The 22,428-nt window shown below is 46.2% G+C and overlaps 9 protein-coding genes across 9 annotated transcripts; 3 read left to right on the top strand and 6 right to left on the bottom strand. All coding sequences in view use genetic code 12, as the record gives it.

The window, feature by feature from the left end:
- Window positions 1–57: 57 nt before the first annotated feature.
- MNN11 (alpha-1,6-mannosyltransferase) lies at window positions 58–1,356 on the bottom strand (the record flags this gene model as incomplete). Its single annotated transcript, XM_029033039.2, has 1 exon — window positions 58–1,356. One exon carries the CDS (start codon window positions 1,354–1,356, stop codon window positions 58–60), a length of 1,299 nt encoding a protein of 432 aa, XP_028893354.1.
- Window positions 1,357–2,117: 761 nt separating this feature from the next.
- CJI96_0001349 (uncharacterized protein) lies at window positions 2,118–3,110 on the bottom strand (the record flags this gene model as incomplete). The annotated part of the gene is made up of 1 exon (XM_029033038.2): window positions 2,118–3,110. One exon carries the CDS (start codon window positions 3,108–3,110, stop codon window positions 2,118–2,120), a length of 993 nt encoding a protein of 330 aa, XP_028893353.2.
- A 100-nt stretch (window positions 3,111–3,210) lies between these two features.
- On the bottom strand, window positions 3,211–5,229 carry CJI96_0001348 (DNA cross-link repair protein PSO2; the record flags this gene model as incomplete). The annotated part of the gene is made up of 1 exon (XM_029033037.2): window positions 3,211–5,229. The coding sequence occupies one exon, from the start codon at window positions 5,227–5,229 to the stop codon at window positions 3,211–3,213; it is 2,019 nt and encodes a 672-aa protein (XP_028893352.2).
- Window positions 5,230–5,453: 224 nt separating this feature from the next.
- CJI96_0001347 (Arf family GTPase CIN4) lies at window positions 5,454–6,008 on the top strand (the record flags this gene model as incomplete). The annotated part of the gene is made up of 1 exon (XM_029033036.2): window positions 5,454–6,008. One exon carries the CDS (start codon window positions 5,454–5,456, stop codon window positions 6,006–6,008), a length of 555 nt encoding a protein of 184 aa, XP_028893351.2.
- A 1,288-nt stretch (window positions 6,009–7,296) lies between these two features.
- FAS1 (tetrafunctional fatty acid synthase subunit FAS1) lies at window positions 7,297–13,479 on the top strand (the record flags this gene model as incomplete). The annotated part of the gene is made up of 1 exon (XM_029033355.2): window positions 7,297–13,479. The coding sequence occupies one exon, from the start codon at window positions 7,297–7,299 to the stop codon at window positions 13,477–13,479; it is 6,183 nt and encodes a 2,060-aa protein (XP_028891947.2).
- Window positions 13,480–13,648: 169 nt separating this feature from the next.
- AFL1 (inositol polyphosphate kinase VIP1) lies at window positions 13,649–17,083 on the bottom strand (the record flags this gene model as incomplete). The annotated part of the gene is made up of 1 exon (XM_029033354.2): window positions 13,649–17,083. One exon carries the CDS (start codon window positions 17,081–17,083, stop codon window positions 13,649–13,651), a length of 3,435 nt encoding a protein of 1,144 aa, XP_028891946.1.
- A 658-nt stretch (window positions 17,084–17,741) lies between these two features.
- On the bottom strand, window positions 17,742–18,953 carry CJI96_0001344 (ribose phosphate diphosphokinase subunit PRS1; the record flags this gene model as incomplete). The annotated part of the gene is made up of 1 exon (XM_029033353.2): window positions 17,742–18,953. The coding sequence occupies one exon, from the start codon at window positions 18,951–18,953 to the stop codon at window positions 17,742–17,744; it is 1,212 nt and encodes a 403-aa protein (XP_028891945.2).
- Window positions 18,954–19,452: 499 nt separating this feature from the next.
- Window positions 19,453–20,214, top strand: CJI96_0001343 (uncharacterized protein; the record flags this gene model as incomplete). The annotated part of the gene is made up of 1 exon (XM_029033352.2): window positions 19,453–20,214. The coding sequence occupies one exon, from the start codon at window positions 19,453–19,455 to the stop codon at window positions 20,212–20,214; it is 762 nt and encodes a 253-aa protein (XP_028891944.2).
- A 54-nt stretch (window positions 20,215–20,268) lies between these two features.
- On the bottom strand, window positions 20,269–21,774 carry SKN7 (kinase-regulated stress-responsive transcription factor; the record flags this gene model as incomplete). The annotated part of the gene is made up of 1 exon (XM_029033351.2): window positions 20,269–21,774. The coding sequence occupies one exon, from the start codon at window positions 21,772–21,774 to the stop codon at window positions 20,269–20,271; it is 1,506 nt and encodes a 501-aa protein (XP_028891943.2).
- Window positions 21,775–22,428: the final 654 nt, after the last annotated feature.

The raw sequence follows: 22,428 nt of genomic DNA, 5'->3' as shown, positions 1-22,428 counted from the left end.
TGTATTATGGTAAATCTTTAACTTTATTCCCCTCTATAAATGCTATTATTACTGCCGCTAGTTCTCCAGTTTCATGATTGTATGGTAGCCGTTGAGGATTTCTTCGCACTTGAGCGGTGTTTCACAAGAAGACCACTGAACAACCAAATCTCCCTTATGGTAATGGAGCTGGTCTTTCGACTCTTCTTTCGGCGTGACCTCACTATGCAAAGAGTTTATCGTCCGAGCAGGCACGATTGCAGATCTGCTGAGCGCAAAAGGATGCCACTGAAGGATATGGGTGATGGCAGACTCAGGACCGTAGGGAAAATTGTTATACTTCACAAATAATCGATCGCCCCAAGTGTCTAGTAGGCCGCGGCCCAAGAAGTCGTTCTTGACAATGAAAGAGTTGGATTCGATTTTTTGATCTGACTGGGTGAAGATTAGTCTCACTCTTGACGGCAGGATGTTTTTGTAAGTCCTTATGAGACCGTCAGGAGGGATGACTGGTTGCTCGATCAACATGCTCTTCTTCAAGGCATCGGTGTCGAGAAGGTAATTTATGAGGTCGACATTCTGGTTCATGACAAAGCCGTGCTGATCGAAGTACCAGAACCACTCAGCATGAGGAAAAGCAAACATAGCAGCTCGTAGGCAGTAGAGACGAACCCACTTGGAGCGCTCTTTGTCGGTCAAGAAAGCCAAACTGTTCATTAGTGGCACGAACTCTTGATACCACCTTACATAGACTCCGTAATTCTGCTTGTGACCATAGTCGACTCTGTTTTGCACGATTTTCGTAATGGCCTCAATCGAATATTGATCAAAATCAACTGCAGTGACAATGACCACCTTTGGATAATTTTTCATCGTCTTGGGTTTATACACCATCTTGTCTTGGTTCTTGAATGCTACCTTCACCGCAGCCTCTCCCGACAACGCAGCCTCTGCCTCATCCCTCTGTTTCAGAGTCACGGGGTCCTTATCATCATACACATTTAGGGACTGAAACAACGTTTTCTCCACCTCGGGCATATCTGGATCCTTGATTCGGACTTGTCTCACCAACCCTGCAGCACCTAGCTCCTTGAGTTGAGGAACGTGATCCACTGGTGGAAAAATGTATTTCGACGGCGTTTCAATTGTAAACTCAGACATGTATGGTTTTGGTGCAGTGTACGTGGTCCCGTTTCTTGTCCAGGGAACGGCCATCCACCGAAGTGGGTTAAAGAACCAGAGGAGCGTGAAAACGATTAGCAAAAGGACAATTTTGTTTGACCTGGGCCTCATACCTTTGAAAGTGGCTGGTTCAGGCAAAAATGCACCCGAGTCGGAAGCCACTTTCAGCTTCGGCCTCAATCGAAGGGTTAGCATAAAAGGAGATGTGAAGCTAATGTTGAACGGACTATGTTTTTGCGATAGGTTGATGGCAGACTGTGCAGGACGTGGACTACCACTGAAGGAGTAGCCAAGAACGGATATGGAGGATCCTGAAGTAGAGGAGAGAGGAGTCAAGTATTGAAAAGGCTACTATTTAAACAAATAACCATAATTTCTGGTTGAAATATTGGAGGCAACTTGTAAATGGAGGTGCTTCTAAATTTGGTACATCTTCTGTAAACAGTTCATGGCTGCGAATCGTGCTAACACAGATTGATGCATGCTTGACTTGAAAGGTACAGCCAATATCAGACTATGAAACTCGAAAAAGGCTCAAAGCAGTTTAAACGTCAGCTTGAACGTCAAAATCAATTAATACGAGTCTTGAATGAATATTCTATGGGTCTATATCAATCTCTTCAGAGACAGAAACATAACCGCATATCTAAATTACCGCGTTTATTTACTATCATCAAATGGTGGATAGGCTAATTTCGCCATTTTAACTGCTATCGTACCGTGATCAAGTGACTTAATACACAGATCAAGCATACAGACGCGTATATGAGGTCATGTGCTTTTTCCTCTTCGCCATTCATTAGACAAAAGGTGCCGATTACTGCGAGATCTCATTACTCGAACGTTCTCCCACAAAACGGCTTTATCTCAAGCTTTCGACCATCATCTTCGCCTTCGAGCTTTAGGAAGCCGCACTAAACGTGATCTGGCTTCTCTTAGCTTTATTGACTAGATATTTATGAATGACCAACTCTATCCTCAATTACTTGAAGCGCCACCTGTCTTCTCCTCTCAGCCACAGAGTTGGCAATCAGCTTGTTAGCTTTGTTTACCTGCTCAGAGATCTTCTGAGCACGAAGATTACTCTGCTCCACAGCCTCATCATTGAATGGCGTCACAATCCCCAAAAGTACACTTACATCGTATATCAGGTTCACCACAACAGAAACGGGAGCCTTAATGGCGCTGGGGAAGAACTCCGCGAGCAGGAAAGCATCAGAGGCATCACCGGTGACAATAGTGGCGCTGCTTTGGTCTCCATTCAACGAAGTCACTGGCAAAAGAGGATCCGTAGAAAGAGACTGGTAGAATCTCAAGTAGTTGTAGCTGACGAAAAATGATACAATTGAGGGCACAGCGGGATACAATGACCTAGAAATAACAAGAGACCACACACTGACAATCAACAAAAGCATGAATGGAAGGTGTTTCACCCTGAAGTTTATGAGGCCTTGAAACAAGACTACGTTGTGCTCTGGAATGATTTGTTTGAGCACCACAAGGAAGCTGAAGTAGTAGGAGATTCCTCCCCCTAATGGCTTGTCCATTCCGCCAACATCGTTGCGAAAGATGTTGCTGATGATGGCAACCATGACAGTTGTCAAGTTTGTGATGGATCCCACTAGCACAATAAACTTAAGAACTTCCTGGTATCCCCAAAATTTCTCAATGTAGTTAGTGGCGGCAAAGAGCACACCAGCAGAAATCAAGAACCCTATTATTGAGATCTCAGCAAAAATAGCAGTTAGAAAAACCCAAGGATGAAAAATGGCGTGTCTGGGAATCAATTGAATATATGGGATGGTGATGTCACGTAGACTTGCGGCCCCCTCTGATTGACCCATGGCGTGCACTTTAAGCACGAGCACCAACAGCGACGTCACTGTTAGCACTGCAAGGGCTATACGTGTTGACTTAGCAGTTGACCTCCACAGCGAAGGAAGAGCCATTGTGAATTCAGTGGTGTTTAGTGATGTGATGAAATGAAGTGAACTTTGAGGGAGTGCAGGATTATTTCTATGCTGGTGAGTGAGGTAGGGAAAACTGCCACTATAGCTGACTGAGCGAGAGTCTTTTCGCAGCAGCCACCATTCCTGGAGGGAGCTCGTAGATGGGTCGATCAGACATCTTAAAACCTCTGATTTTCTCCCATTGACGAATAATTCGTAGCATTCTTGCTAGGGTCCACTCATTCTCGCAATTGACGGTAGGGATTACCTCGCCTATGTTGAAGAACACCACAAAGTATGAAAGCTCTCTAAAGGACAGGTGCTCACTGTAAGGCAAGGAGTAGATTTTGCAAGTTGACTTGTCAATTTTGCGATTCTTATTATCAACTTTGTCATGCGGGTTTTGTCGAAGAATATCGTGCTTGTATGAGTATTCTGGGTTTGAAGAAAGCACACTCACCGTAGAGACTAAGGACACCCCCTGTGCCTCCACCATGGGCACTTCGTCCTCAGTGTCAACGAAATTTTCGTCAGTGACGTTGTTCTCAAATGTCCAACCAGTGGGACGGAGCCCTACACACCTTTCGAAGTGCTTAAAATACTCGTTGTGATTGAAGTAATTCGCCATTTCTTGAGCCTGACCCACAATCTTCATTGGTACAAGGTGAATCACAGCATTCGGATGGCTGCCCAAATCGTCGTCGGTGATAACCTCGTTAAGGTACTCGTCCTCATAGGCATTAATGATATCCTTCTTGTCGCCGCGACTGTTTATGTTGGATATATAGATCGGACACTTGCCTAATTGTTTCAGAATAGCAATGGCAAGCTTTTCTTTACCTATTAGATAAGTGCCCACCATGATAAGAAACTTCTTTTTCTTCTTGACGCTACCCCTAAACAAGAAATCTGTGATTCTAGATTGCGATTGGGTTCCAAACCACTCAGCGTATAGCTTGTCGTCGGAGATGAGATCTGAGAACATGGATGCCACCTTGCTGCAAACGAGCTCTTGCTTAGGAAAGTTATACTTTGGAGACATGTAGGTGGTGTCTAGATATACTTTCTCTAGTTTCAACGGATTTTTCAGCTCTATTTGAAACGGTCGGAGCGCAGGGTGGAATACCATTTTCGGGCAGATTCTGAAGTCACCGCAGTGCAACTTGTATGTCGATTCGCCTTTGACGGAAATAGATTCAAAGAGAAATATGACAGCTCCAGGACAATGATTGGCGTCGATAGGTGTCACATATACCCCAGGGTCCCTCAGAGGGGACGCATGTGCTTGTTCCTCAGGATCAGTGAAGGATTTGAATCTGTACCTCACGTCGGGTTCCATCAGGAAAATAAAAGCAGGATCAATTTTGAACCTTATGGTCAAAAGTTTTCCAGTGATAGTTGAACAGAAGATGATTTTGGACGTGAGAGTTCTCTCTCTCGGCCAGCGCTTCGAGATACCACCATAATGATCCGAATGGAAATGCGATAAAAAGTATTGAGTGATCGACTCGTGTGGTTTGTAGTGAAACGCGTCTACCGAGATTTGATAGGCTTCCCCTGGACGTGGCTGAAACGTGAGAATCTTAAGCTCTGGAATGGGCGTAGTCCTTGAGCTCGGTAGAAGCTCTGTTGGAGGCTCTTCGTCAGCAACGTTATCTGACCTCAGCTTCTGACGTTTTGGTACCTCTTCTCTCGAGTTCACATACTTCAACCTATCTTTCTGAACAGCAGAAAGAATAACTTTCCGCTTTTTCGCCAGGGAAGTGTCTCTCTCCAAGGCTGGCCGCTCCGGCTTCTTGTCGCCTCCATTTTGCAGCCACCTCATCAGGGGCACGCTGGCCTCCTCCTTCTTAATTTCATCCACAACTCCATTTTTGACGCTTGAATCTTCACCGATAGCAGTTATAGTCAAGCACTCCTCCACATGCTGTACTCTTACGTTCATCTCCCATGAAGCCATGCTTGTAGCACACACAGGACAGGGAATGGCTTCCATGGTCCTGGAAGATGGAGCAAAATCCGCGGGTTCAGGCTCCTGAGTCAAGTCCACATCACCCTGGTAGCGTTCTTGCTGAAAGGAGAACTCGAAGATCGACAGCTGTTTCTGCTTTCGACCCATGAGCTGTACCCAAAGCAATGGCAAATATGCTATATTAAATCTGGGGCAGCAATGAGCTTAGGGTGCAGGTCTCGCCGACTATAGTATCAACAGAGGTAGACATCAAGCGAAGACATTTAGCAGATCTGGCAAAATAAACTGTAAAAGGCTTCCAAAAATCCCAATTTTCTTTGATTTCGATAAAGCTTTTTTTATATATTCATTAGAATCATAATAAGCTTGCGATGGGCCTTTTGAGCATTATACGAAAGCAGAAACTCAAGGACAGGGAAATTAGGGTGCTTATATTGGGATTGGATAATGCTGGGAAGAGCACGATCGTTAGTAACTTGATGAGGCGAGATCCCCTAGATGTGGTCCCGACGGCAGGTTTTCTGATTCACACAGTTCCCTGGAAAGGGTACAATCTCAATGTGTGGGATATTGGTGGGCAGCTTCTGCTTCGAGGGTTCTGGAGCAATTACTTTGACCGTTCCGACGTGGTGATTTGGGTCATTGACGGCTCGAATATCGCCCAGTTGGAAGAGCTGTACAGGGAGTTACGGGAGAAAGTTATACGACAAGACCAGCTTTCGGGAGTATACTTCGTGGTCTTGATCAATAAAGTGGATATGATGACCGAGGAAGATAAGTTGAATGTGAAGCGCATGGTAGACGAGGAATTGAAGCTTTCTAGAGAGATGCCACCGGAGAAGTTTACAACAAGAGCAGTTTCGGGAATTAGCGGTGAAGGTCTTCGAGAAGCGGTAGACTGGGTAGTGGAGAAAGATGTTTGGTAGGGGCAGGGTAGTTGAAGAAGAGCAAACCGGGGAATCGCTTATGTGAAGAAGGTTTTAGAAATTAAGAAGATGTGACCTTGGGATGTGTTGATGATACTTCGATTGAGTATTGCCACTGAGCAATGTTTAATTTGGTTCAAAAAGTGCAGCAAATGATTCTTGCAATATCTGTGTTTCTTCTGCCAGAAGTCAAGATCCGGTTGCTCATGAAACGCTCAAGTGAAGTCAGAAAGCTTATTATTCAGGTGTAGCACTTGTGGAGGACACAAGTTGTGTGCTGATTAGTTCGGCACAAGCACTCCACCAAGAAGTTCCACTCAGCACTTTAATACTTACAAAGTTGAGATCTATCAGATCTTCGTTGCTACCTAAAAGAGGACAAGAAGATCTACAAAGCTGCCAGGGAAGGTCCTACTCGACAAGTTAAAATTTGAGCACGCTCTCCCAATTGGAACAATTGAACACGAAAAGGGCAAAGGGTGCCTCGCAATTATGCTGCTTCCTTGGGCCACTAATTATCATGCGATGCATAAGGAGCGCCAGTCATTATGAAGCGAGTTTTGGAGGCATTTCGCAGCCGCAAAACACTATGAAGAGACCGTGTCTCATGTGTGTTGCCTCACCCGCGACGCCAGCTCGAAATTTAGTCTGGATCTCAGAATTCAAGCCACCAACACCATTCACACAAGCAAATGAAAGGGGAAAAAAAAAGCCCAGCAGTGGTCATACTGGCCAAAATGGGAAGTTCATCAACAGCCCAAAAATCATTGAACTACCTTTTTCGAATTGAGTCTTTTAGCTAGACTTTTGTCTCTCCCTTGGCGGACACCCTGGGGTCCCGGCTGCAAACTCGCCGCGAGAGATAACTCCTTTGGGGCGAAATGACGCCCGCGACGCGGTTTTTTAATGCGCCCGAGCCCTCCTCTGTTGCCTAAATTCGCGCCCCATAAACACGTCTCTGCATGGCGCCAACTCGCTATACTTTACCGACCTCCCAACAAACTAACCAACTCTATGCGGGTTGTGCACACACATTGTTGAGAGTTGCAAAAAACTGGTGGACCCAAAGTTTTGCACCCGATCCACATACAATTGCAACCATTCATATTCTGGCCGATTCCACTTGAAGGTTTGACTGTTCACATTTTTTTTTTTTTCCCCGAGTTCATCTGTTGTAACCCTTTTTCCCTCGTCCCGCCTATTTATCTGCTTCAGCACGTACCACAGCTAAGCTACTTACACTTCACTCGTCATATCAGTTACTGAACTCGATTCTACAAATTCCAGAATGAGCACAACCCACCGCCAGCTTGCCCTTTCCCACGGCGACATAGAACACACGATTTTGGTGCCCACACCGCTATTTTTCAAGTACTCCCAGTTGAAAGAGCAGTTTGTCAAGACGTTGCCGGTTGCAACTGAAGGATTCGCCTCCGACGATGAGCCTGCCTCTCCTGCCGAGTTGTTTGCCAAATTTGTAGGCTTCACTGCCTCTTTGGTTGATCCCGCTGCTTCGGGAGAGTTTGACGAGATCTTGCCTGCTGTCTTGCAAGAATTCCAACTGAGATTCTTCCCCAACTCAGATATTCACAGCTTCGCTGCCCAATTGCTTGCCGATGAGACATACCCAACAACTGCTGCAAAGTCCAGAGAGGTGATCAAACACTACTTTGATGCTGTGATGGCCTCCAAGACGCCTATTCCAAGGCAGCTGTCGGACTTGATCCAAAGCTCTGCCCAACGTGTAGCCAAGACAGTGGCCATTTTTGGCGGCCAGGGTAATACCGACGACTATTTCGAGGAATTGAGAGAGTTGAACTACATGTACCACGGGCTTCTCTCCGACTTGCTTCAGAAATTCGCCGCCAAATTGACCCAGTTGGTCAAGTCCACTTCAAACGTCGACAAGATCTACACCCAGGGCTTCGACATTTTGACCTGGTTGAACCACCCAGACCAGACCCCAGACCAGGAGTACTTGTTGAGTGTGCCAGTGTCGTGTCCCTTGATCTGCGTGATCCAGTTGTGTCACTATGCTGTCACTTGCAAGACCTTGGGCATCACGCCCGGTGAATTCAGAGACGCCTTGGTCGGTGCTACAGGCCACTCTCAGGGTTTGGTCACTGCTGTGGCCATTGCTTCTGCCGACTCGTGGGAGTCTTTTGTCGAGAACTCCATTAAGGCCATTTCCTTGTTGTTCTTCATTGGTGCCAGATGCTTGACCGCTTACCCTAGAACGTCTTTGCCTCCAACTATGTTGCAGGACTCTTTGGAAAACGGCGAAGGAAGACCTTCCCCCATGTTGTCTGTCAGGGACTTGTCCCTTTCAGATGTCGAGAAGTTCATCAAGCAGACCAACGCTCACTTGCCTTCAGAAAAGCATGTGGCCATTTCATTGGTTAATGGTGGTAGAAACATGGTGGTTTCAGGTCCCCCAGAGTCTCTCTACGGTTTGAACTTGACCTTGAGAAACAACAAGGCTCCTTCCGGTTTGGACCAAGCCCGTGTCCCATACTCTGAGCGTAAGATGAAGTTTTCCAATAGATTCTTGCCAATCTTCGCTCCTTTCCACTCCCACTTGTTGGAGCCAGCCACCGACATGATATTGGCTGACGTTCAAAACGAGGGGTTGGTTTTTGCGTCTTTCGACATCAAGATTCCCGTCTACGACACATACTCCGGTGAGAATTTCCAGAACGCTAAAGGCGATGTCATCGACAGACTCGTCAAGTGCATTACTGAGTTGCCTGTTCACTGGGAGGTTGCTACCAACTTCGACAGCACCCACTTGTTGGATTTCGGCCCTGGTGGCGTTTCCGGCTTGGGTGTTTTGACCCACAGAAACAAAGAGGGCACTGGCTCTCGTGTCATTATCTCTGGTACCATAGACACCAACCCTGACGACGAGTATGGCTTCAAGCAGGAGATCTTCAACAAAACCCGCAATTCCATCAAATGGGCTCCAAACTGGTTGGACGAATACAAGCCTAAATTGGTGAAGACGAAGGCTGGAAAGGTTTACGTCGACACCAAATTCTCCAGATTGCTCGGCAGAGCTCCATTGATGGTTCCTGGTATGACTCCAACCACTGTCAACACAGACATTGTCTCTGCCACAATCAACGCTGGCTACCACATCGAGTTGGCTGGAGGTGGCTACTTTGAGCCCAACGGTATGAAGAGAGCTTTGGCTGAGGTGGCTTCTAGAGTCACTCCAGGCTCCGGAATCGGCATCAACTTGATCTACGTCAACCCTAGAATGTTGCAGTGGGGTATACCATTGATCAAGGAATTGAGATCCAAGGGCTTCCCTATCCAGTCGTTGACCATCGGTGCCGGTGTTCCTTCTTTGGAGGTTGCCACTGAGTACATTGAAGAATTGGGCTTGACCCACTTGGGCTTGAAGCCAGGCTCCATCGACTCCATCAATCAGTCTATTACCATTGCTAAGGCTCATCCAAACTTCCCAATTGTTTTGCAGTGGACTGGCGGTAGAGGTGGTGGCCACCACTCTTACGAGGACTTCCACCAGCCTATTTTGCAGATGTACGCTAAGATCAGAAAGTGCTCAAATATTGTCTTGGTTGCTGGATCCGGTTTCGGCTCGGATGAAGACACTTACCCCTACTTGACTGGTTCCTGGTCCAAGAGATTCAACTACCCACCAATGCCTTTTGACGGTGTCTTGTTCGGTTCTAGAGTTATGACCGCTAAGGAGGCTCACACCTCGTTGGCAGCTAAGCAGGCTATTTCTGAATGTTCTGGTGTTGATGACAGCAAATGGGAAGCCACTTACAAAAAGCCTACCGGTGGTATCGTTACCGTCAGATCTGAAATGGGTGAGCCAATTCACAAGATTGCCACCAGAGGTGTCATGTTCTGGAAAGAGTTGGACGAGACAATTTTCAACTTGCCTAAGAACAAGCTCTTGGAAGCCTTGACCAAAAAGAAGGACTACATCATCAACAAGTTGAACAAGGACTTCCAGAAGCCATGGTTTGGCCGCAACACTCAGGGTGTTTGTGACTTGGAGGACATGACCTACCAGGAAGTGGTCAACCGCATGATCGAGTTGATGTACGTGAAGAAGTCTGAACGTTGGATTGACGTCTCTTTGAGAAACTTCACCGGTGACTTCTTAAGAAGAGTCGAAGAAAGATTCACTTCCAAGTCCGGCAAGGAATCCTTGCTTCAGAACTACGCTCAGTTGCAGACTGCCCCTCAGAAATTCATTGACACCTTCTTCGACTCCTTCCCTACTGCTAAGACCCAGTTGATCTCCGAGGAGGACTGTGACTACTTCTTGATGTTGTGCGCTAGACCAACACAAAAACCTGCTCCTTTTGTTCCAGTGTTGGACGAGAGATTCGAGTTCTTCTTCAAAAAGGACTCCTTGTGGCAGTCTGAGGACTTGGAGTCTGTTGTCGATGAGGATGTCCAGAGAACATGTATCCTTCACGGTCCTGTTGCTGCCCAATTCACCAACAAGGTTAATGAGCCAATCAAGGACATTTTGGACAACATTCATGAGGGTCACATTGCTAGATTGCTCAAGGATGCTTACAGCGGTGACAGCTCCAAGATTCCTGTTGTCGAATACTTTGGTAAGGAGGCGTCGGGTCCGGTCGAATCCGTCACTGGTGTCACCATCGAGAAGACTGCTAACAAGACCGTTTACAGGATTGGTTCTTCCGTGCCTGATCAGAAGCAATGGCTCGCATTGTTGGCGGGCTCTGAATTGAGCTGGTTGTATGCTTTTATTTCCAATGAGAGAGTTGTTCAGGGCATAAACCACGTTGCTAATTCTGTCAAGGACGTTTTAGGTCCAGCTCCTAACATGGAGGCCGTTATTACAAACGCTGGCTCAGACAAGGCTAATCTCTCGCTTTACGAGACCGTCCAGGGTGACTTCAAGAAGGTTGCTGAGATTAAGAAAACCACCGAGGGCTTGATCCAGATGTCGTTGATTGAACACAGAACTGCTGATGGCAAGCCTGTTGAATTACCTTTCCTCTACAAATACGTACCAGAGGACGGTTTTGCTCCTATTGTTGAGGTTATGGAGGGCAGAAACGACAGAATCAAGGAGTTCTATTGGAAATTGTGGTTCGGCTCCGAGGTGCCAGTGGACCTTGATATCAATGTTAACCAGGCCATTCCTGGTGACAACGTCACCATCTCTGGTAAGGATATATCTGAGTTCACCCACGCCATTGGTAACACATGCGAGGCCTTCATTCCAAGACCTAACAAGCAGACCTTGGCCCCAATGGATTTCGCCATTGTTGTGGGTTGGAAGGCCATCATGAAGGCAATTTTCCCTAAGACAGTTGACGGTGACTTGTTGAAGTTGGTGCACTTGTCGAATGGCTACAGAATGATTCCTGGCGCCGAACCATTGAAGAAGGACGATGTTGTTTCCTCTGAAGCTTTGATCAAGGCTGTGTTGAACCAGCCTTCTGGTAAGATGGTCGAGGTTGTTGGAACTATCACCAGAGAAGGCAAGCCTGTCATGGAGGTCACCTCTCAATTCTTGTACCGTGGTGAGTATGAGGACTTCGAAAACACTTTCCAAAAGGTCACAGAAGACCCATTCCAAATCGCGTTCAAGTCCGCTAAGGATTTGGCCATCTTGAGATCCAAGGAATGGTTTCACTTGGAGAAGGATGTTGAGTTACTCAATCAGATTTTGACCTTCAGATGCGAGTCAACCTACAAGTTCAAGGCCGCTAATGTGTACTCGTCCATCAAGACCGTTGGTAAGGTATACTTGGAGTTGCCAACCAAGGAGGTTATTCAGGTCGGCTCGATCGATTACGAGGCTGGCGTCTCTTACGGTAACCCAGTCATTGACTACTTCTCGAGAAACGGTAACACCATTGAGCAGGCTGTGAAATTCGAGAACGCCATTCCTCTTTCTTCAGGTGAGAAATTGACCTCCAAGGCTCCCTCCACCAACGAGCCCTACGCCAAAGTGTCTGGTGACTACAACCCTATCCACGTTTCCCGTGTGTTTGCATCCTACGCTAAGTTGCCAGGCACTATCACCCACGGCATGTACTCTTCTGGCTCCATCAGATCCTTGGTGGAGCAGTGGGCTGCCAACAGTGTTGCCTCCAGAGTCAGAGCTTTCAAGGCTGACTTTGTTGGTATGGTGTTGCCAAACGACACTCTCCAAACCTCTTTGGGGCATATTGGTATGGTTAATGGTCGTAAGATTATCAAGGTTGAAACCAGAAATGTCGAGACCGACACCCCTGTGTTGATGGGAGAGGCCGAGATTGAGCAGCCAGTCACCACTTACGTCTTTACTGGCCAGGGATCTCAGGAGCAAGGTATGGGTATGGACTTGTACAACTCCTCTGAAGTCGCTCGTGAGGTTTGGGACCGTGCCGACCGTCACTTCGTCGACAACTACGGCTTTTCCATTCTTGACATTGTCAAGAACAACCCTAACGAATTGACTGTTCACTTCGGTGGTGCAAAGGGTAGAAGAATTAGAGACAACTACATCTCCATGATGTTCGAGACAATTGGTGAAGACGGCGAGATCAAGTCAGAGAAGATCTTCAAGGACATTGACCATACCACCACTTCCTACACCTTCCTTTCTCCAACTGGTTTGTTGTCTGCAACGCAGTTCACTCAGCCCGCCTTGACTTTGATGGAGAAGGCCTCTTACGAGGACATTAAGTCCAAAGGATTGGTTCCTTCAGATGTTATGTTCGCTGGTCACTCGCTTGGTGAGTACTCTGCTCTCTCTTCGTTAGCCAATGTCATGCCAATTGAGTCGCTCGTCGACGTTGTCTTCTACAGAGGTATGACCATGCAAGTTGCAGTTCCAAGAGACGAGTTGGGCAGATCCAACTATGGTATGTGCGCTGTGAACCCAACGAGAGTGAATCCAAGCTTCAACGACGCTGCCTTGAGATTTGTTGTGGATGAAGTTGCCACCAAGACCGGCTGGTTGTTGGAAATTGTTAACTACAACGTTGAGAACACCCAGTATGTGACTGCTGGTGACTTGAGAGCATTGGACACTTTGACCAACGTGTTGAATGTCATCAAGTTGAACAAGATTGATATTGTGAAGTTGCAAGAGCAGATGTCCTTAGATGACGTTAAAAAACACTTGAAGGAGATCATTGACGAGGTTTCTGCTCAGTCGATTGCCAAACCTCAGCCAATTGATTTGCAGAGGGGTTTTGCTGTAATTCCATTGAAGGGTATTTCTGTGCCTTTCCACTCTTCATACTTGATGTCTGGTGTGAAGCCATTCCAGAGATTCTTGTGCAAGAAGATTCCTAAATCTTCTGTGAAGCCCAAGGATTTGATCAACAAGTACATTCCGAATTTGACTGCCAAGCCATTCCAGATCACCAAGGAGTACTTCGAGGAAGTCTACCAATTGACCAAGTCAGAGAAACTTAAGAGCATTCTTGACAACTGGGAGTCCTACGAGAAGGCTTGAATTTATTGTGAAGATTGGTTTTATTTTTTTTATAAACATTAATGTTTTTGAGGGATATAGGGTTTTCATCTGATACTGGAGCAGCACGTGGTACTGTTGTCCTGGTTAAATCTACTGAAAGCATTTAGGTTAAATACAAAGTATAGAGATATATTGATAAACTGTAAGTCTAAAGTCCCGAGACCAATGGACTGGAAATATTGACAGGAGTAAACTGCTTTGGCAAGGACACTCTGGAGAACCTTGATTTCAATCTTTGGATCACCAAGTCCATGTCCAAGTGTCTTGTCAAGCTGATTCTTGGAATACAACCAATGTAATGGTCATCATCCAAGTGAACATCCAATGGATCTTGTGTATGACAGCCTGGAGACAACGACATCCTGATAGCATGTTTCTTTCCGGATGGGCTATTAGAGTCGCCAGACTCGTAGATTTCGAACACAATCTGCGACATGTAGTCGAGCTCAGGCAATGCATTTCTTGCAATTTTCATTGGCAATTGAGCACCGTATATAACATTGAGCAATGTATAGATATGCGACTCCTTCGTGAAATAGTTGACCATTGCAGCAGAATCGTGTTTCTTCATGTCTTTAATGTCGGATAAGATTTGCTTTGCTAATGGTAAAGATGTTAACAACCCAATATCTAACTTTTCTTCATCCTTGATGCCGTATTCCTGTGGGCATATGAAATCGAAGAGAACCTTGGATAATCTGTACAACTCTCTGAGTCGAGCAAAGGTAGGATGATCAAATGGATTTTCTGGTGCTTTACCATTGCTGCTAACACTGCTGTTACAACTAGATTTATGTGTGTTTGAGTCATTGTTGGCATTCGAATGCTTCACAGAAGGCGCAGCTCCCTTCAAGACCCACCCAAGAGAGCCAGCGGAAGCTGTACTAGAATTGGTGATGTTCTGTAGATTCGACGTTGAGCCAGAGGCGGAGCTGACATTAGAGCTGGCTTCGTGCGGAATTTTGAAGTTGTTCATGGCCAAGATATTGATTGGGTACTCACTCACAAGACCAGACGATTTGATGGTGTCTCCACACGTCTCACCTAATACTTTGAGTAGATTTTCATCATTAGGGTCAAAAGCCAATATCTTCTCCAAGAATTGACGATTGTGCAAGGCATCATATTTCATTGTGTCATACAATTCCGAGATCTTCGATGGATGTGTCTTTTCGACAGATGTGAATTCTTGGAAAAGTTTGTCCCATCTCTCCTTAAACAAATATGGATCTTCGCCACAACACCAATTCTCCTGAAACTTACTGACATCGTAGTTTTTAAAATTGTACTCCATGATGTTTTTATGAAAATTCATCAACTCACAGACCCTCTTAATAACAACAAAAGGTTGTGGCATCTTAGGAGGCCAAGTAAACTGAGGAGGAGCTTCGGCACCTTGTCTCAACAATGGCTTCAACTTCTTCTTCACTTTGTCCATCAAGTCCTTGGCAGCATTAGAATCGTCCAACAAATCCTTTCTTATGATGAGGAAATCGTCTGGCAAAGAGGGCAATCCCAACATAGAGCATGTTGCAAGATGAGCGCTGGCGATCACTCTTCTCTCAGAAGAAGTGTACACCTTCACATCGTTAAGTGCTTCTCTGTTGAGTAACTTGATATTTTGTCTTAACTGTTCTCCCACGTCTGTCGCTTGAAATCTAGCCGAGTGAGTTGGCTCGCCACCCCACTTCAAAATGAACTGAACTTTATCCACGACCTCAGGGTTTTCAGGATTCAATGATGGCTTCAACTGAATCTTAGTGCCCGGAAATTCGATCTTTTTCTCTAATGCCATTCTCAACTGCTTGAGCTTCTTCAAATCCTCGAGCTCCTTCTCTTCTGCAATCTTGACGGTCTCTAACACAACTTGCAAATCAGGAATGGCTCGAATAATTACTTCTTCCTTGTGACCCTTAAGCAATGACGTGAAAAGAGGAGATCTGAAGGAGTACTTGAATTTCTGTTTGGGTGTTCTGTCTGCATGTCTAATGACCGAGACCATTCCCTTGAAAACCCATTTCTGTTGTTTCTCCTCAAATTCAGACTGATTAATCTGGCTTGTCTTGGGTATCTTGTTCTTGATGAAGTCTCTTGATTTCTTCGCTTCAATGAACATGTCCCTCAATATAGAGGCACATGAATCATAATAATCGTTGTTGTCCTTGACGAAAGAAAAACCATTCACATCAATAACGTACGACTCACCATTGACTCGCAATAAATCGAACCCACAGATAGTTTGTCTGAAGATGCGACTCACATTCTTTGCCATGAGCTTTTCATGATCGCTCAACTCTGTCACAAAACGAATTTCCTTGCCATGTGTGTTACGTCTCACGATACCATCGACAACAGGAGATTTTCTCGTTTCAGCATGGCAAAAGTCAGCGCCAACGGTGTACGCTTTCACATCCTCGAAGTTGTCGGTATCCATGAACCTTTCGTATATGAATGATCCCTCTGTACGAGGAGTGCTTAAGTCAGGATCAAACTCAGAAGATTTGTTACCTATCTTCCTAAAGAGACGTCGACCACCACCACCAGTAGATTTGGGATAGTATATGTAGACGTTGTGGTCTTCGCCATCAACAGGCTTTTCAACAAATGGCTTCTTCATGATCTTGCCATTGACGCAGATGGTATCTTCATCCAACATGGACCACTCTGGCTCTTCTTGATGAGTTAACTTGTACAAGTGATCACGAGGGATACCGACCTCCACGAGCTTATCTTCCAAAATCTTATCGATGCGAGGTCCACCGTCTCTGCTGATTTCGAGTCTCTCTGGGGTAGGCACATTTGCATGGTTCAAGATGTTCAACACCAACCTTCTGTCCCACAAGGTCTTCTGCAATATCAAGTCGTTGATTATGTATGGCTTTCTTAGATTCGCATAGCTGATGGCTTTGTCCAAAGGGAAACCTGTGGAGAAGAAGCTGATAAGGAAGTCGCAGGTGGGCCAGTTCTCCACCGCCTCATCCAAGATCACTTTATCACCAAACACAATGGTCTCGAACTCTCCGTTTTCTATAAGCCGATTCAAGATCTTTCTACAAGGTTTCAGCATGACTTTGGTGTCCATCGCACACACACCGATCTTGCCTATCTTGTTCACATTTGGCGGAGACGGGTTGGTTGCATTGGACGCCAGTCTGCGCAGCGTGTTCAGCGAGTTCAGCACTGTCTTGTTGAGTTTCGGCAAGTTCAAGTCCCAAGACGACGCCGAGTTTGTTCTGGAGTATGGTTTTGTAAGAGATTCCCCATTACTCAAATCTTCCGGCAGCAGCTGATTCATGGCATTATTGATCGACAAGTTGTCCGAAGTGAGCGAGACAGCCTCGCCAATCGCTGCCAAAGACAGTCTTCTAGGAGAAGTCAGCGCCGTACCCAACTGAGAAGCAACTCCGTCCTTGGCCTCCTCAGCACTGGTCTTGGGAGTGAAGCCTTCTAACATGGGTGCGATCAGCGCCATGGCCCTTTCTGTCACCTCCTTGCCGTCGTTAGAGCTTAGCAGAAGCGGCAGCATCGACTGATTTTTCCCGTTCCCGTGCTTTGGGATGGGGATCAGCTGGGAAGTGTCCATTTGGGGAAAGTTGGTGAAGTGGGTCGTGAGGTGAGAAAGTGATTGAACTTATCTGGGGTTCAGACCTGCATGGCTAATGGAGAAGGCTGGATGTAGAGATAGAGAGGAATCAGTAAATTTGTGGACACGATTTGGAAATATAAGGATGATTTAATCGAGTTTAATGTAAGATTAAAGGCGTTTAAAGTTCTTTATATGATTTCTGAGACGCTTTTGTGAATTATTGAGGCCGATGACCCAAGCTGTGACACTACTGTACTTTGCAGCCAAGTAGAAGTGGGCTAGTGGGGTAGGCACTAAGTGAAGAAAAGGTTAAAAGCAGCTCTTTTGTTGCACAATGATAGACTTTTCATAGGACCAGAAATCTGCTTATGAAATATTATGCGTATTGATTTTTCTTCCCAAGACAACGTGGGCCACCAATGTATGGCGCACATGGAGCATTTGGTGCGATTTGTGCTACCTAGATGACCCCATTGACCTGGGCAATCTCAGGAACTTTGAGATCCTGGTAAGCATGTATAACCTTGTACAAGTCACCTCTATGCAACTCTTTTATTGTACACGTTATAAAAAAAAGATAAAAACCTGAGCTTAGCAAATGGAACTGTAGATGCTTCAAGAAGTGTCGACCCTGATGACGGGAACCTCGTGGGTCTTATTCAATTGCAGCCAACGAGTCAAACAAAACAGAGATAGACTCACCAAAGTGGTCTCTTCTGATACACTCAGCGAAGATTGGGGATACATCAATGACAACCAACTTTTCGTTACTCCTCTGTCTCTCTTCACTCACCCTGTAAGTGTTGGTGACAACTATCTTGTCGATGCACTTTGAAGCATTTAACTCCTCAAGACACGTATCACTAAATAAGCCGTGAGTACCCACAACGTACACCGCTCTGGCGCCACAGTTCAAGCGCAAGTGCTCGGCAGCGGCAATGAAAGAGTTAGGCTTGTCGATCATGTCGTCCAAGATTATAGCCACCTTGTTGTTGACGTCACCAACAAGAGTAATTAATTTCTCCTGAGCAATAGCTGTAGGCTCATCCTCATCATCCGAATTGGTAGCATCAAAAGTGCCGCCCAAGGCGTCGCTATTAGGAATTTCAGTGCCTCTTTCCGACGAGTTGCTGGCCAGCGGCCCGTTTTCCTGCTCGTAGTCGTCATCAACAACATGTCCCTTGACGACCCTAGCAGTCTGCATCTCACTGACAATGTTGTCGTCCTGCGAGTGGGCCAAGGGCTTCTTGGATTTCGTGAACTTGTCTTGCGTTCTACGTCTGTCCGTGTGGATCATGGCGAAATTGATCTTCAAGGAGTCTGCCAACGCCGTGACTCTTTTCGTTCCTCCTGGGTTCTTGGACACCACAACCGCGTTCTCCCAGTCAGCGATGTTGTGACGGATCCACCTTGCCAACGTGGGTGCTCCGTACAAATTGTCCACGGGTTTGGTGAAAAAGCCTTGCATTTGCGAAGCGTGCAAGTCCATCGACACCACATGGTCTGCGCCAGCCATGATGATCAAATTGGCCAACATCCTAGCCGTGATAGCACCACGATGTTTCTTCATCTTCAGCTGCTTCGAGTAAGGAAATTGCGGAATCACGGCAGTGATCTTCGAAGCAGAGCCGCCACGGCAGGCGGAAATCAAAATCAAAAGCTCCATTATGTGATCATTGATCTGAGGGGACCCGCTCTGGATGATGTAGGCGTCCTCATCTCTCACAGAGACACCAATTTGCACCGAAGTCTCACCATTGGAGAACTTCTTGAGCGTGCAAGGCGCAGGGCTGACACCCAACCGGTCACACACAAGCTTGCCCAACTCTGGGTGGGACAGACCGACAAACACTTTACATTTCCGCATGATGCTATTGGACTCAGTTTGGGTGGGGGGACTGGAGACCGACAACGTGGATACCAAAGTAGGAAAGGAGAAACGCTGCGTGAAGGGATTCTCTGGAGGTTGCCCAGTTTAACCTTGAGAGGTGAATTGATTTGTTTTTTTTCCTTTTGTTGGCGTCAACAGCCTGAGTTGCTTGTGGGACTGGCGATGGGTTTCTATATAAGAGCAGATATGTGGAGCCTCGCACCTAGTAGCGTCAAAAAAAAATTTGATACCATGTGCAGGGCACTTCATCCATGGCAATGACAGTTCGAAGGACGTTTTGTTAGTGAAAAACCGAATTTAAAGAGGTTTAGTCAATATAGGAGAAGGAGACAGAAGACATATACGCTATATGCTCTGGACATTAAATACGGTCCGGTGAAACCCAATTTCTAGTTGCAACGAGAGCACGTGACGCTGTATCACGCGCGCAGACTACTATTATTACTAGGAATTGCAACCGGTACCGTGAAAATCCATGTCTAACCCTGCAACAACTCTTCTTAATCGTCTAAAGGGTCGAGAAGCCAAAGTCGCAGAATCCAAATTACTCAAAGATCTCATCGATCTCCTAGAACCCATTAAGTTCAACCGCATTCGCTGCTTGGCTCTAGGATCCCCCAGTACAGAATTTCAAGCCCTCTACCAGCTTGCCCTACTAAAGCTATTAACTGATAAGCTATCTATCGACTCTGTGACATGCTACGATCCCGTTTTCACTGATTCTGATACTCAATTACTTGAAGGCTTGCGATTCTCTGTGGATAGTATGGAATTGGACGACCCAGCGATAGTTTCCTCCACCCTATACTACATGCCCCATGCCCCTCGTAGTTTCACAGAAACCTTCATTAAAGACATTCAGCCCACATATATACTAGGAAATGATCTCACTGTTACAGCGGGATCGCTTTCAAAAGTGAAATTCTTGGAGCAGCTACCGACGTTGGCGACACTTCAGCATTTGGCGGCAGGCGAAGACCAGAAACCAAAGGATGACGGTTTCAGTGTAGTGAGCAGCCGAAGACGCAAAAAGAGTTCCAAGTTGGTGTACAAAGAGCCAGTTCTTGAGTATCCAGTAGATGAGGTGTACTTTAGGGGCGTAGAGATCACCAGGATCACGAGTGACTCTGATCTGCCTTGGAAAGACTCCTTCAGTGATATGGCATTTAACATTATTTTGAGAAAAAATTTGCAAGACACCAAAGAAGCTTGTACGACTATAGAATTAACTGCATAAGAATTAATAGTATTTAACAAGAACAAAAGGTATTGTTTGGCTCCACTCCACTAATTAGCGAGTTCGTTGCCTTTTTGCCTGCTGGTCAACAGCTTCCATTGAGTCTGTGATTTGCTGGTTCATAGGAGGCTCTGCCATTCCCTGTTGAGGCATCTGCTGCGCCATGCCTACAGGCTGTTCCATATTAAGTGGTTGTTCCATGGCAGGCGTGGTATTGTCCAACGGTAGAGTACGCATTTCGGTGCTGTTATTTTCGTACTCGGCAGCCGTCGAGGCTGACATTAGGTGTTTGGTCAAGATGGCGTAGAGATCGTCCTTTGTGAATGGTTTGGCCAAGATGTCGGACATACCGTTTTGTAGGTAGTTCACCAAATCTGCATCCTGGATGTTTGCAGTCATAGCGATAATCGGTGTTCTTGTGTCGAAAGAACGAATGATATTAGTTGCAGTGGCACCGTCCAAGTTGGGCATAACAATGTCCATAAGAACAAGATCGTATTTAGTTTGCTCAACTGTAGATATGGCATTGAGCCCGTCCGTCACCACGGTTACCTGACATCCATACTTCATCAAGAATTTACGGCACAACTGGATGCACACATTGTCGTCCTCGACTAGCAATACATGGAATTTTGGATTGGATATCGTTGCCGTGGAAACAGGGCCAACAATCTCTCCACCTAACGGCAGCGTAGACGAGGGATGTCTGTTGTGATTGACGTGATTTCCAAGACTGGGATGTCTGGAATGGGTTGTGGCACGGTTGTTCGGCGTGGCCTGGTGGACTTGCGAGTTATAGTCGTAGTCGGGAACCGAACCCAGGCCTGATCGCAGGTGGTTCACGGAATGCTGTGGTTCCTGTTTTATCGTTCTTTCGCCCGATGGATGTGGCTGTTGTGGAGAACCCTGCGTCTGCGGAGCGTTGCCAGCGGCCGGAGGCAGAGCCATATTCATGAGACTAGGGTTGGGTAGGTCCAATGGAGGGATTTTGATGCCAGCATCGTTCAACGCATTGATCAAGGTGCCGATTGACCTGAATTGTCTCTCGTTAAATGTGCGGAGAGTGACCACACCTTCCAAGACAGCCTTATACTTTGAGCTCATGGACCTATTTTCCTCGCGCAACTGGGCCAACTCCAGTTTTATCAGGGAGATCTGCTGATCGTAATGTGGATTTGCCTCGTACGCGGGTTCCTTCTTTGTAGGTGCTTTTCTTCTGATATTTTCCAAAGCGTTCACATCGTCTTTACGGAACTCGGGGTGCTGGAACTCCCACGCATCGTCGCCATACTCGTAGTGCTGTTTCTCCTCGTTTGAAATTTTCACCTTGTGAAAATCGTACTTATTCAACTGCCTCACAAAGGACGCAAAGTTCGAGTGCTTGAAGTGACGCGGTAGTATCTCCTTGGTGAATTCGTTGGTGTCCAAGACCACAAAACTGTTCCCGTTGGCCGTCCACCTTACCACGTTCACGTACTTGTCCTCCAGGAGCATTTGAAAGAGCTTCTTGACGAAATCATTCAGGCCCCCCAGAGCAGGCTCATCTTTTCTCGACGACATAGCGATAGAGGATTAAGGGGAAGAATTGTGTTTGCAGTGAAATTTCTGAAGCCGAAGCAGCCAATGAGAACGAAGTCTGGAATAAAGACGATACTAATGGGGAAATTTCGAGTAAAAAGGGAAGTCCTTTCGTGAGTTTTCTTCGGATTGTTAACTCTTTAGGGCTTTATCGCTAACCTCTTGCTTCGGGTTGTGGTTCTTTAGGGTTGCACTTGAAACTTTTTTACTTGTTCCATGTCTCGAGCCTATGCTGCAGGACCCTGTCAGGACCCTGTGGCAGACGCCAGGTGGAACCCAAGGGGCTCGGGAAATGAGGGTGAAAGTCTTGAACATGGGAGTCTGCTACGTATTAAGATTGATGAGTAACTCATTTCTACAATTTTAAAAATATATTGTGTATTTTTGGTGGCTCCAAAACATTAAAGGCAGTTGTTCGCGGGCGAAGGACCCATACGCAATCAACTGACGAGGCTCAAGAGAATTTTCCAATCAAGAGTGAAAATTCAGATACAGAAAAGCTTTTTATCACCCGAAGAAATCCGAGGTATCGAGGGTATTAAATGAGAATGCACATCTCTCATCAATTTTCAATTCCTCGATGGCAACCTATCTTGATATCTAAATTTAAAATCCTGTGTTCTTCTGTTCAGTCCG

This window comes from Candidozyma auris, chromosome 1 (assembly GCF_003013715.1).
Source record: "Candidozyma auris chromosome 1, complete sequence".
Lineage (NCBI taxonomy): Eukaryota > Fungi > Ascomycota > Pichiomycetes > Serinales > Metschnikowiaceae > Candidozyma > Candidozyma auris.
The sequence above is the reverse complement of the archived record's forward strand: the minus strand, read 5'-3'. Positions and strand labels throughout refer to the sequence as shown.